The sequence below is a fragment of the Dermatophagoides farinae genome, chromosome 3 (genome assembly GCF_024713945.1).
Source record: "Dermatophagoides farinae isolate YC_2012a chromosome 3, ASM2471394v1, whole genome shotgun sequence".
Classification (NCBI taxonomy): domain Eukaryota; kingdom Metazoa; phylum Arthropoda; class Arachnida; order Sarcoptiformes; family Pyroglyphidae; genus Dermatophagoides; species Dermatophagoides farinae.
Window position 1 is genome coordinate 5,147,934 of NC_134679.1, and position 15,742 is coordinate 5,163,675.

The following is a 15,742-nucleotide window of genomic DNA, read 5'->3' on the forward strand; positions in this document are numbered from 1 at the left end:
TGCTGTCTGCAAAGAAAAAATTTGTGATAAACGTTTCCACAAACAAAGACGTTGGGCACTATTGGAGAATTGTTCCCATTTTACCTGTTTACCTTGTATGGGGAAGTATCGTAAAATATCGCATAATTGCTCGATGTGTCGTGTACACTCGGATCGTTATATTTGGTCAAATTGGCATCAAATTCATGATGAAAATCGTAAAAAATATCTATTTAAAAAGGGTGATCGTCAAATCATAGAAGATCGGCCTATGTGTGTTCGTGGTCACGAGCCTATTGATAAGGATAATGTCATAGTTTATCGAGTTGAATCAAATGGCAATATTGTTTATCTTGACCCACCACCTTTTTCGTTGATGAATGACCGTAAATATTGGGGTTTAATAGTGACCAATCGCTGCAGCTCGTGCATTGAAATCAGTCTTCCATTTGGATTCAACTTTTTCCTGATCGATTATTTATTTTTTTTTTTTGTTAATATTTTTAATTTTTTATGATTGTTTATTTTTTCTTTTTTGATGTTTATCGATGTTTGTCGCATCCTTTGATGCTCGATCATTTCGGCTTCGATCTGTGGGATTATTATGATTTTATTAAAACCATAACAATTCCCTTACATTTATTTGTTGTTTATTTTTCCTTTTTTTGTATTTATATTGTTTATATGTATTTTTCTATTCCCAAGGTATAGGAGTTAAAAAATTTTCAATAAAAAAAATACATATCTGAATTTGAATCGAAAAAGAATGATTTCATTACAACGTTTTTGTGGTACATTGATTCTAATTGACACTGTGTACAATAAAAATATTTCAAAATCAAAATTATCCAAATTGCTTTTCATTTGTATGGCCAATCAAAATTTCGTAAACTCTATCTCAAATTATCCAATGATTTCATTTTGATGGTTGGACCAAAATTATTATCAAATTATCATTCATCATCATCATCATCATCGACAAATAATCGGGATACATTGGATCAATTAAATGCAATATTGATGAAATTCAAACCATCAAATGATTGGCCAGATTATTTCGAAGATAGAAGAAAAATTGTGATTAATTTATTTGAAAATCAAATGCAAATTGCCTCTGTGGTTGTTTTTTATAATTTTTAAATCTTTGTAATCTATTATTTCTTGATTTTTATCTTCCCCTATATAATATAGAATAGGGGTTTTCTTGCGTAATAAAATTCAATTCAATCGACCGTTTCACCAGATGGCTTTAAGCAATGCCGATGTCATCAATTTTTGCCGTTTTTTATAAACATTTGTTACGAGACAAATGGTCGAAATGGTCAAAATCGCGATTACTCGCAAGCCATCATTTTTGTTTTACATATAATTCAATGTCAATGTGAATGAAATAGATGCTTGAATTTCATTGATAGATAGATCATTTTTATTAATTGAAAGATTATATCTATAGAAAAAATTTAAAAACAATTATCATAATTGAATTCATCATAAATTAGTAATCGATTTTAAAACATTCCAATCAATTATATTACTGTATATGTGTGTGTTTGTATGTACATACAAATGGATAATTTGTCGATAATTAAATTTCAACAAATAATAAAATAACATTAATGATAACCAGTGAGACGAAATAAGATAATGGCTGGTGGGTGTGTAAATTTAGATCTGTACAAGTGATGGATAATAATGTTGATATTCAAGAAATATTGTAAGATTTCGTATTTTTTTTGCAGGTAACCATTAAAAATCAAAGATAGTAGTTGTGTGTATTTGTGGGATGAGGGTTTTCAATGTTTGATGAGCAATGGATTACTTGTTCTTACCAATCAAATAGTAAGTCATCAATTTTCCTTTGCCTTTCACACTGACTAGTCCACGTTGTTCGAATATGAAATCAAATTCTTTAAGAATTTCCATCGTTTCCTGTACAACTTGGATACATCCAGCTTTTCCGGTGCTTTCCATTCGACTAGCAACATTAACAGTATTGCCCCAAATGTCGTAATGAGGTTTTCTAGCTCCAATCACACCAGCAGTGATCGGGCCCTGATTAATACCGATACGAAGAACAAAGTTATTGAAACTTTCCTTATTGATACCGTTCAATGTTTCTTTCATGGTTAATGCAAATTCAGTTAATTGTGCTAAATGGGACCATTTTTCAATAATATTATTCGATTTCGAACAATCTGATTCTTCACAATTTAATCCACTAGCTGCCATATAAGTTGAGCTTATCGTTTTAATTTTGAATATGTCTCTGAAACGTGGCTGTGATAGTAGCGAATCATAATCGGATATCACCTCATTAAGGAATCTTAAACATTCCAATCCTTGATTATTAACCGATTCTTCAGTGTAGAAATCAGCGAAATTGGGCATCGATGCAAATAGGACGCCAACGCATTCATAACTTTTACTGTACAATTCCTATATAAAGACGATTAAAAGCAAGAACTAATTACCAGGAATACTAGATCATAGATTATGGCTTACCTCGTCGTTTTTTCGTTTGCCCAAGAAATGGACGGCAACATGTGGCGGTAATATGTTGTAGACAAGAGCTTCATTTTTTCGTCGCATATCGGCCACCATTTCCTTCTGTTGATCGATATCCTTTTGCCATAGGAACAGCCTTCGTGTCATTAGTTCAAACTATTGTTATCATCAAGTATTATTTTCCAAATTATTATTCAAATTGATTAGCTGACCATCATCAGTCAAGACTTACTTGTCGATTAATAATAATCAATCCAATAACTATTGTTATGATAATGATGACATAGTTATGCCTACTATGGATCAATTGTTGATAATTGATGAGCCTATAAACTTTGAATGCATAACCTAGACAGGCGTAGATGAGAACACATTGGATCAATGCTAGACTTATAATGATGGCCGCTTTCATTAGGAATTGTATACGAGTCAATACAGTAATAGCTAATAAGCCCAGTATGCAAAAGAATATTAGGTATTGAGGCAATGCTATGACATGGTTGGCCACATGGTATCTATCAGTCGAGCCCGAGACAATCAGATTTGCATATTCAGTGTTGAGATTCGAATCATAAAATACCTAGAAATGTAAATGAGAATAAATGTAAAGTTGAATGATTTTTTACTACTCACATTGACAATAATGTGAGCCGTTATCCAAATGGTTATCATACTGCCCGCGATCGTTACACGTATCCAAGATTTCTGCTGTACAGCGTTGGACAGTATAGCCAATGGCTTTGGAATCGACTGTTATTAATAATGGATCGAATGGAAGGAAAAATGATAAAGAGAGACCGGATAAATCGAATCGAATATCAATTTACCGAACATATGATTGGTATTGTACAAATGAACGCTTTAACGGTGAGCAATACAAGGCAAATGACAAGGGTCAAATAAATGTGTAAACGCATCGGTCCAATCAAAACGAATGCCAATAGATAGATGAACAATGTGAAAGGAAGGCCAAGTAACGATATGCAGCTAGTTATATCACGACTTTCACGATATTCTCGTTCGATATCATCATTCTTGAATGTCAAGCTCAATAAATCAGTGTGTTCGGCAATGTTTTTTTCACTATCGCGATGTATGAGTTCAGCGTGTAGACGTCGTTTATATACTTCTGGATCTTTTATATCTTCTTGCCGATAGCGATCGCCGGTTGTATCGCTATTCAATTTGGTCGTCTATAATTATCATGGTTAAATTTAGCATTCATCGGAAATCATTCATCACTTACCTCCCCACATTCATCTGTTATATTTGGAATTTCTGTTTGAATCATTGCATCTAGAGTTCCTTCCGGATACTATTAACGAAAGGAATGAATAAAAATCAAAACATGGCTCATTGAATGGGCTAATTTGCATATTAGCACAGTTGATTACGAATGCAATGGATAAGTTTAGCCAGATGATGCCAAACTTGGCCCAAGCTGCCAAATATATTCATCATCATGTCGGATGCTAATATCCGACTATAGTTCATAATTGAATGAATAATAATAATATATCTATATTCGCGCATTTTCGATTATATGAGCAAAGAATTTCTAATGAGCTTAGTAATAAATATTAAAAAAAAGAGATTAAAGGCTCTATGTGTGGCTACATTAGACTTATTATAAATAAATCATGTTTATTGGTGGCTGTCATTCTATGCAAAATCTGATAATCGGATGGAAGATGAGCAAAAAGAAAAAACTTACAGGTTTTATAATCTTGGTTATGAAATAGGTTTTTATACCGGCCAAACGAACAACTTCTTCGCGTGATGCACCATCTCCATCGGTCACTTCGAATTCGCCATCCAAAAAACTAAGCGTCTTTTCAGATATATGTACTCGTCTGTTTGGATAAGATAAAATGTAACAAGTAAATAATGTTGGTGATTAATATGATTGTATCCTTATATTCAGATTGTCATTGTATATGATTTAATTTACCCGGGTAATCCGGCACTTTCCATTTTGTTGGCCAGCTCAACATCACGACTGTATACATCAAATTGCCATTGTCGTTGACCTAGTACACCAGCTAGTACGCTACCCGTATGGATTCCTGTAAACAAATGTCAAAAACAATTCACAATACAAAAAAAAATATAACAATACTAACCGACTCTCATGTCGACCGTTGATTTTGTTTGCTCACGAACCGATCTGATTACAAGAAAATTGAGAAAAAAAAGGAAAAAATTCATTTATTTAATAACAAACAAGACAAATCAAATGTTGTTATCACATCAAATGTCCTCGTTCCATTCATTTTGGTTGTATTGCAACTACCAAGTTTTTTCGTGGACCCATTGTAACAGTTATTGCGATTCTGGATTCCACATTCATATCGAATGTCAGTATTTACTCAGTATTCTTTTATTCAATATGACCATGACGCCTATAACACAGACATAACAGAGAATAATGTGTTTTGTATATTTAGCTTTTCAATTGCAGATTCTACCTCTCAAGTGTAAACACAAGCCACAAACAATCTTTCTATTCTTATTAAATTTAGATTCATAAGAGGGAAAAAAGTTTAAATGAAAACTTGGCATGAAAAATAGGACTCATTAAACTTTTTTTTTTAGAAGAAAGGGTATGATTCATTATAATATGACTATATGGTAAAGTTGAATAATGGCATTAATAAAAAAAACTTACTTGATTGCTTCAACCATGGAGAGGCCCATATGAACGCAAAGAACTGCATGATCGGGTCTTTCTTCTGGTGCACCACTAATACAATAATAACAATCACCCAATATCTTGATTCGTAATTGATGATATTTCTGTGACCAATGTCGTAATTTGGATTTATTATTACTATTTTTAGATGATATCCACACAAATATACTTACGTCGGAAAGTTTATCAAAACGGGCAAACAATTCATTCAATGTTTTAACTAATTCCGGTGCCGAACACGTAGAAGATATGGCAGTGAAACCGACAATGTCAGCGAATAAAATGCTGAGCAATCGCAATCAAAAATAAATCAGTAATTGGCCATAAAAACAGAAGAATAATATCTTACCTAACATTCTCGTGACGGCTTTTCCAAGGAAGCCAAAAAAAAATAAACAGTTAATAGTGGATAGAAAGGATAAAAATCATAACTACTTGGATTGCTATTTATAATCTCCTATACATACCTCATATAGATTTTATGAAATTGGCCTTCAACAACAGCACCTAAATCTTGACGTATTTCTGCAGCCACATGTTTCGGTAATACCGACAATAATAATCGTTCCTATGGTACATGGAACAAATCCAAAAAAATTCAAATAAATATATAGACTACATATATTTCTATCTATGCAATTAAAGAAGCCATAGAAAAAAAGGATCACAGATCTAGATCAGATTATCAGATCCATAAAGAAAATACCAATTATAAATTAATCCTTACCTGTTCTTGTGATTGCTCTTCAAGAGTCAACTTAGTCTCAAGGCTTTGCCTGGTCTCAAGAAATGCTCGTCGTTGTTGTCGTTCGTAGAAAAAAAATGACATTGTACTCAGTAGATTCACGCTAACGATGATGATTAGATTGGCAAATATCTGTCAAGACCGAATATGGCCAAATACGATTATAATAACTGTGTAGGTTTTCGTGGTTAATTACCTGATTGGCTAACATGTAAGTCGATGTGGCGAACGTAATGATAAACAATGAATGCAGTATAGCCATAAGAATGCTCAATGCACAACAGATACGGAATCGTAACGGAAAAATGACATAAGTAGCATATGAATAAAGCAATAGCCAGCTTATTGAACCAGATGGTTCAGGTGGGCGTCCAATGAATATGCATAGATCACAGATGATTTGTACCAACATCACTAACCACAATGCAAACGGTATCAATGACCAGAGACGAGATGCAAGTGCATCTCGAGATCGTCGTAAACACAGTATGAACAAAAATACGGCCAACACAAGACAGCTGCCCAATATAATTAATTGCTGATGGGAAAGATCACTATGATTCCAAGATGATGACAATAAATGAAGGCCCAATAGTACAAGATTTACGAATATCACAATCACAATCAATGCTTTAAAATCATTACGTTTCTCGTTGGAATAATATTCCTGATATAATTGTTCCGCTTCACGGTCGGCAAATGCAAAATGCATGAATGTAGGTAAAAATCTTTGCATGCCTCCATGATCGATACTCAATTCTGTATCACCGCGTTTCAATGTTAATGAATGCCGTTTTATTCGATTTGTTTCATTCAAATTAAATTCACCAGTAGCGGCACTTCCACCTCCTCCTCCTCCGTTTGCAAGACCGGAAGAATCAGAAGAAGGCATCATTTTGCTATGATTATTATCACCAATTTCAATATTACCATTGCCATTACCGACTACGTTTGATGTAGATATTGCAGTCCCGTAAACTGGATTTTGATGATCACCGTTGATTGGTTTTAATCGTTTTGATTCGTTAGGTTCAAAAAATTTGTTTGAATTCGTATTATGTGTATTATTTGGTTCATCATCATTGGCCATCTCTTCAATTACATCATCACTGCCCATTATATGATGACCACATGTGCAAATAAACACTAATAATAGTAGTGATTATATATATCAAATGAATTGATTCACTCACTCAAACGATCATTGCCATTTTAGATGTCATTGTATCATTTGTAAAATTTGATAGATGATTAAATTTCTCATTATATCATTATATTACTGATGATTACTGATGCAAACAAATTATGAACAAAAATAAAATAATTTTATTTATTAAAAGTTATGACATTTCAATTCAACGAATTCTGAATTATAACAGACAAACACAAATCACAAATAGCCTTGTTTTTGGTGGTTGCATGGCCCAATAAGTTATAGCTACTGTTATGACTATTTGGTGGTCCATGTATCATAAATGATCGTTTGAACTTTAATCACAACAACAACAACAACAACAAAAAAACAATAACAATACACGCACACATAAAAACACTATGACGATTGACCGACTAATAATTCCGACAGTCTGTCAAATTCTATTTCTATGTTAGTTAGATGTTGTTGTTGTTGTTGCTGTTATTGTTGTCGTCGTCGTCGGTACAAGAGAAGTTCCTAAAGTGAGGCCATCATCGTTATCAGGCCAGGAGCAGCATGTAAATCTAATGAGATGTTTGAAGCACACACACACACACACACTGATACGCATATACCACAAGGAATATGAACTTGAATAGTTAGGATTTTAAAGAATCATCATTACATTATTTTCATCATTGTTATTGATATTAGTTGCCGTCATTTTGTCGTCATCATTGTGGTGGTGGTGGTGGTTTTTTTTATGTCAGGCGCCCATTCACTAAACACACATCAATAGAAATGGTTCCAGCATGCGGCTGTTGTCATCGTCTGGGAAGAGAATAAATAAAGAAAAAAAAAATAGCGGCAAATACACACACCTGCCATAAACACAACACAAAGAAGAATGTTAGTATCTGGTTTTCGCATTTGGATGCAAACACTCACGCACACACACATGCATACACGCACAGACAAACAAACAATGATGTGAGTTTGGGAGCTATAACAGAATAGCAGTGGGCGAATAATGTACAATATTATCAATATACATACACATGGATAATACATACATCGGCGTTCCAAGTATAAGGCAACCAGACCGCTACATTCGAAAACGAATTGATTGGCATTCATATACCATTCTTTTATGAACCTACTAAACCAGTAAGAAAAGGAAACACATATACACATGTGTGGGTGGCATATACCAGAATCGACATAACGTAATATTCTCTGAAGTCTGAAAGCAAAAAAAAAATGAAGCAACCAAAAACTTTATGATGTATAATACGGGTAAAGTCACAATAACAAGAGCGCTACATCATATTGAAAGCTCATGTCACGACGATCTCTTTGTGCATCAATCGACCAAACCGTTAGTCAAAAAAAAAAAAAAAGATTCGATTGCTAGCTTATGGATTTTGCTCGACCAGTAGGCCAAAAACAACGCATGGAATGAATGGATTCAAAGATAACAATGGGAAGCAAGAAGCAAGTCGATAGTCATGGATAGCACCATTTCTTTCAACAACAAAAAAACCACTACTTAACATATGGTCCTCCTAAAAACATCGATCACCAAAAAAAAAATACCATAAAAATACTAATGATTTGAATGGTATGATGTAAATGATGATGATGATAGTATATATGGTAAAAATCTGGGCGTGTGTGTATGTATTTGACAATATATGACGAGCATCATTGATCATGCATAGATAAATACATACAATAGCAAAAATTACAAATACACATAGACACAGTTGCATAAAAAATTGTAATTTTTTAGTTCATTCACAAGACATACATAACCGGTAGCACATGGATACCATTCAATCGATCTATCTATCGATCGATTGAATTCTGATTATTAAATAAATAGACACTTGTATTTATACTGTGAATGTCACATGTGTTATTTATGTTCCAAATAATTGCTGATATTTTTCTTTTCTATCAATATAATAAATCATTCTAATAATAAGAATATAATGATTATTTATGAACAAATGGAATTGCATTGGCAGTTAATTGTCTAAATAGTCGAATATCAACATTGATGATGATGATGATGATCTAGATTCTATAGAATATCTAACTAATAACAATGAAGATTAGACAAAAAAAATGTAATGCAACATTATGTAATAATTAAAAGATATGAACTTTTTTTTTGGCCCACAGGTTCCGGCATATAATGAAAATTAGCTGAAAAAAGTACCCGGCCAATCAATATGGAAAGTTCTAGCATAATTGTTAGTCAAATTTATAAGTGAACAAAAAAATCGATCGGTCTTTGAACTGAATCGATTGATAAGTTTGGCATCTGTTTGATATTAATGTTCATTTTTTTCATTATACCTATACATTGCACAGAATAATACAGGTGTATATGTGGAAAAAAAAACATAAATAAATTCTATGTCTAATCATCATAGCTAACATAGGAATAACTTGTCTCAAATCATTTAATTAAAAAAAATTTTCTACCACCACAAATGTTTGTATATGTATAGAGGACAAACAAAAAGGACAAGTGAAAAATCAACAATCATTGTTGTTGTTGTTGTTGTCATCGGATTGAATTACGTTTATACAACTAAAAAAAAAAAAAAAATAAATCGGGTGATATTTTATGCTCACTCATTCGGTAAATGGTTGTATGTGATAATTAGCTCAGTGACAAAACAATCTAATAAGCTTTATGATAACATAGAAGATTCATATTCAATTAGCCAAACAAACTAAAAAAAGAATTCTAATGGTAAAAATGTCATTATTAATTTCAAAAAAAAAAATCACATAGTAGACTGGCCATGTGTTTGCGAAAAAAAAGAGAAGGTGTTTAAATCAAACTGAATTGATCAAAGAAAAAAAACATGAATGAATTACACTCTATAAAGTCGACTTGAAAGTAACATTTTGATTTATTTAATTTCAATCAATTTCCATTATTATTTCCATCAGTGACAGTGGTTTTAACACCACCAACACCATACAACAGCAGCACAATATGTTTCGGCACTTTTCGATTTTTAAAACTTTCAATTGAAGGAAATGTGTGTGTGTGTGTGTTACCAGTAACTTAAATTACCGAATCGATCGGTTTAATGTATGGATGTGTGTGTATGTGTCATTTTTACCAACACACACACACAAGTATACAGGAGATGGAGAACGAGAATCAGGAACCAAAACAAAACAAAAAAAAAACACATCAGGCCAAACTAAAAGAGGAAATGATTTTTCATTTCAAATAAAATAAAATAAAAAAAATCAGAATCAGTGTGTCTATTGAAGAGTAAAATGAGAAGAATAAAAAAAAAATTGGACTGCTATCGTCATCATCATCATCATCAGTTATATGATGATGTTTAATGTATTGATTTCAGTTTGTGTGTGTGTGTGTGTGTGTGTGTGTGTCGAAATAAAATGAAACTGTCATGAATTGAATATATCAACTTGGTGACACATTTTTTTTTATTCTTTCCTGTATGTTAATCATTACACATTCACACACACACACACAAACACACATTCAAAAAAAGAATCATAAACGTAGAATAAAAGAAATAACCGTAAAAAATAACGGTCATAACATGACTATGTTATCATCATCATCATACAACATTAAAAAAATATAGACCATGAAATTGAAACAGGAAAAAATATCGTACCATTTTTTTTTACTACCCATATCATGATAAAAAAAAAATTGAACAACACTGAACCGAATAGAACAACAGCCCAAGAGAGCAATTCGGTATACGGAAAAAAAAATTTTTTTTTACATTCCTGAAGCCACCGTGTTTTATATTTATTCTGTGTATACGAAAGTTGCCAAAATCATTATTATTTGGGCTATCCAATGTTTGGTCTATATTAAAAATTCACAAATTCTTTCATTACATTCTTTTTGTTGTTGTTGGTTATCATGAACCGCTGACGCCATTGACGTTCTAATAATAATAAAATGAATTTATTTGAACAAAACGATGGAAAAACCAATGCAACCACTAAAGATAGAATAATCAGGAGCAGTAAACGGAAAAGCTATAAATGAGAGACCACCACACATACACAATTCATACATACACACACCTAATAGAATCACCTGCTACATTATATACAAACTGATTCTAATAAATGAGATAACAAAATACACACACACACACACACACACACAGAGAGAGAAAAAAAACAGAAGGCACAATTCTATACAATCGTGAATCATCGAAAAAAAAAATATCGAGTGGTTCCCCTCAAATTCGGTCAAAAAAAAAAAAAAAAAAACATAAATCATCGTCATTGATATGCAAACCAAAATAGAAATTGATTTTTCATTATTATTATTATTATGTATATATACTGAACAAGAGATGCATGAAAAAAAATGGTAAAAAATTTTCTATGACATCAACGATATCACAAAAAAAGGCAAAGTCAGTGAGCGTAATGTGATTGACAACAACAAGCTCGAATGTCGAATTTTTTTTTTCTTTTTTTTCTGTCATGGTTGGTCGAACAAAATTCGATTCAAGTTTCAAGTGTCAAAGTGGTCGAAAATGATAGAATTTGCATACAAAAAAAAAAAAAAAAAATACTAAATAATAAATTCCTCATGGCCAACCTATACAACCATTCATCTGCAACCCGACAAGGGACCACCATTCACATGCTGATTTTTTTTTTTTTTTTGAATTCACATTCAGCATTGGCATTGTACCAAATTGTTTTTATATATTCAAGGCGATTCTCTAGCTATTTATAGAAGTCCGGCCAAGAAAGAAATTCATATCATTTCATAGCCATCTTTTTTCTATGGTTTCTTGAATGTATCATTTTTTTTTGTTTTGTTTTATTCATGTCACGTGATTGTTGCCAATTACAATTACTATTATCGTTGAAATGATGACACAGACACACACACACACACACACACACATTCATTGACAAATAATTCATCACGACATTCAACATTTACGATGGAAAATGAACGAATGAAAAGGCGTTGACAAATGGAAAAAAAAGGATAAATTAGCAATCAGGATGACATATACACACACACACAAACACAATGAGTTAGCAAATGAGATTTACTTTTCTTGCGACAAACAACAAATACATCCAAAAATTTTTATCCATTTGTTACAAATTTCAATCCATTCATTCACCATAATGATAATGGTGACAAAGATATAAGCAACACACACACACACATTTTTCTAGAATGAAAGACCAGAAAAAAAGAATGGCACATTTTAATTAGAGCTTGTCACAAAGGCAAAAAAAAACATTTGTTATAAGAAGAAGAACATTGACAGACATTCTTGAGGAAACATTAATTACCGACAATAACAACAACAACAACAACAACAACAATGATTATCATCATTAACTGGATCATGTCATCATGAATCAAGTCATCACGAACACAAATGTTTTATAATAGGATGTGAGAAAAATAGAAATAAAAAGAAAACAAAATAATATATCAATGCTATTTACTTCCTATTGAAATAGACAGATAACTATTAGAGTCCATTCATCTAACAATATAATAGAATCGGGTATATCAGGACGGATGTTGTATAAATTCATGGCCAGTTTGTATGATGGGTAAAATCATTATGGCCTTGAACACAATACAGCACAATCATAATTTGGATTGATTCATTTAGATTTCGTATATTTTAACAAATGAACCATTGCTTATTTTTCGAATATTGGTTAATTTGGTTTCATTTGATAAAATAACCAAATTATAATCCAAAATAATATATATATGGCCGATGATCAGCTATTCGTCACGAAACTTTAGTCGTCATAATGAAACATGAAAATACGCCAACAATCATATTAATTCGATTGTCTCCAAATGTTCATATTCTCACCATAAGTATGTGTGTGTGTGTGTGTCTGTACGACGTGATGAAAGGATAATGGAATTTGAAGATCGAATAGTTTTGTGTGGCAATCTCATTAGTTTTATCATTAAATGATGTAATGTAGTCAAATTTAGTAGCTTTTAACAACCATAATATATCCTATATCTTCAATTGGATGACTGAAATTAATTGAATTAAAGCTTTCATCATTATCATACAGTACAACATCATCTATATTTTCATACACCTGTGATCAAAATTGTATAAATAAGGCAGGTGATTGTAAATTATGTGAATATCTAAATAGTATAATGCCTTGGGTCATGCCATTGGACCAACAACTTAATTCTAAAACATTCAAATTCTAGACTGGATTTGTATTGATAAAATTGACTTTAGTTAATCAATGGAATAGTTTGCAGAATTTTAACATTGCCAAATTCTAAGAGATTCTACGAAATCATATAAAGACAAGCTTCGGGACACGCATTGTACAACAGCCTTTCGCTAGAAAATTCTGTGTTATGGATTAATCGAATTGATTATCAAAACAACACAATGACATTTATATGAACTTCAAGCCTGAATTTAATTATTAATCAGCAAAAAAAAAAAACACAATGAAAGCAACACAAGTGATGAAAAGATAGATTATCATGCATCCAGTCAGTTGGTGGGCAAACTTTTAATCCTTTTGAATGAATTTTCAGTAACGTAGACCAACAATTTAATGAACGCAGCTGAAAGTTTGGAATCATCGTGGATCATGTTGATCTGGATTTGATGTAAAAACTAATCAACATTATAGGAAGACATGGTTAAATGGTTTTAAATTTTCATCAAAATGAAAAAAAAATAGTTTACAGCCAAAATTACATCAACATTAATATTCAAACATAGAATGGGTGGTGATCCCTATTGTTATCATTTTTGCTTTCCACAATTCTATGATGGTGATGGATTAATCGATATAATTCACATATATAAATCGAATAATCAAATCGTATCGATCATTGGCCAACTCTAAAAATTCTATATATCTATATAAAGTGGTTAAGAATAAAAATAAAATGGCTGAACATGATTGAGCCATGATCGATTGTCGATTTTTTTTATCCATAAAAAAAATTTCTTGTTTGCAATGCAGTACAATCAAAATTCCAGACTGAAATGCTGAGATGTTCAGAATAAGATCGGTACAGCATGTCAATGCTATCCAGAACTAGAAATTTCCGTATCCATTCGGATACCATTTTTGGTAACCGATTCAACATAAGATGAATGAATTCAAATTGCAAATGCCAAAAAAAAAACATTCCATCATGTGAATTTTCCTCACATTTCTTTTGAAAAATCGGAACCACGCAACTAATTCAGTTTACTTTAATGACGGAAATATTTTCTTTTTTATCTTTAAGCTACACATACACACCTGACATACCTTAACCAATGCATTAACGGTTCCCATTGGTCTATTTCTAATAATAACTACAATAAATAGTTATGTGCAGATGAACGTTTCAAAAACTTTCAATGATTGATTATATGCACAATTATATGCTCATTTTAATACGATGGCAATTCTCATTCGATTCTATATATTATGATTATGGTGATTATTTGAATCTAAAATTAGATCATTCGTGCACATAACAACATTTACAGCAATCGACTTTGACAGATCTCTTTCATGATTCTAACCATCGAATATTGGAAAAAAAAATTTTAACCGATGTAAAACTGTATCGAGTTTTGCAATGGTTGGCCGATATACCACTGTACTGATAATTTAATCATTTTTTAAGCTCAAGAATCTGAATTAATGTGAATTTTCAATTTTGATTTGTTAATGTAACAACCATTGTGTGTGTGTGTGTGTGTCAATCTAAATCGCCTACAGATAATAATGATACGATTATTGTTTTTTATGCATCAACCATATAAAATAAAACTATTTGTTTATTTTGTTTGAACGGTCATCACCGAGCCATCAAATTGAAGTTGAGTTCTGAATAGAAATGGAAATTTAATTCAGTAGATTTCAATTTCGTTTTTTTGTTTGTTTGTTTGTTTGTTACAATCATCGAGTGGTTTGATGAAGGAGGACCATTAGGAAATGGTAACTTTTTTCTTTTTTTTCATTCTGACTTGAAATAGGGCGCCAACAACCAAGTGTATATACAAACACAGAGTAAACAAACTAAACACGACTATATTTGCATCTAAAGCAACTATAGACAATGAAGAACATATATACAGATCAATATATAAATAATTTTTCACCAGATTCAGTTTGTTTTTTTTATCGATTATCGTTCATTGATGACATTCATAATAAGTTGGCAGAAAACTCGTAAATAGCATATATATAATGGTCACTGAATGTTAGGTTGATTCAAATATAAATGGTAAATTTAACACACAAATTTATTGATTTCAATTATCGATAAGTAACGAAAAAAAAACGAAAAAATCATTATTCGACCACATAACAGTGCAAAACATTAAGAAATACAAAAAAAAATGATGATGGCTTTTTCTGGCCTATTTCCTGATTAGATTTTTGTTCAATTCAGTTTCCCAAAGATGGAGAACATCTCATAATTGAAAAATTCACACAATACAATAACCATAACACCGGTTATTTGCCCATATATTAATAGGATTGCACAGATGTTGTTCAATTATCATTTCGGATTCCAATGTTGTCTACACCTTAATTGCATGAAAAGTTTTTTTTCCGGGATAATAGCCGGGATGAATCGTTTCGAAAAAATAACATTCTTAAGAAATGA

General features: G+C 31.8%; 1 protein-coding gene across 1 annotated transcript; it reads right to left on the minus strand.

Annotated features, from left to right (window-relative positions):
- Positions 1-1,382: 1,382 nt before the first annotated feature.
- Positions 1,383-8,299, minus strand: LOC124494734 (adenylate cyclase type 3). The gene is made up of 17 exons (XM_075729662.1): positions 8,130-8,299; positions 7,115-7,937; positions 6,118-7,067; positions 5,904-6,053; positions 5,644-5,744; positions 5,526-5,543; positions 5,350-5,461; positions 5,153-5,280; positions 4,608-4,651; positions 4,436-4,550; positions 4,199-4,337; positions 3,731-3,799; positions 3,312-3,677; positions 3,118-3,234; positions 2,717-3,064; positions 2,482-2,640; positions 1,383-2,415 (listed from the first exon to the last, which is right to left on the minus strand). Coding segments are annotated over exons 2-17 (3,438 nt in total). The 5' UTR covers positions 7,116-7,937; positions 8,130-8,299; the 3' UTR covers positions 1,383-1,794.
- Between the last annotated feature and the right edge of the window lie 7,443 nt (positions 8,300-15,742).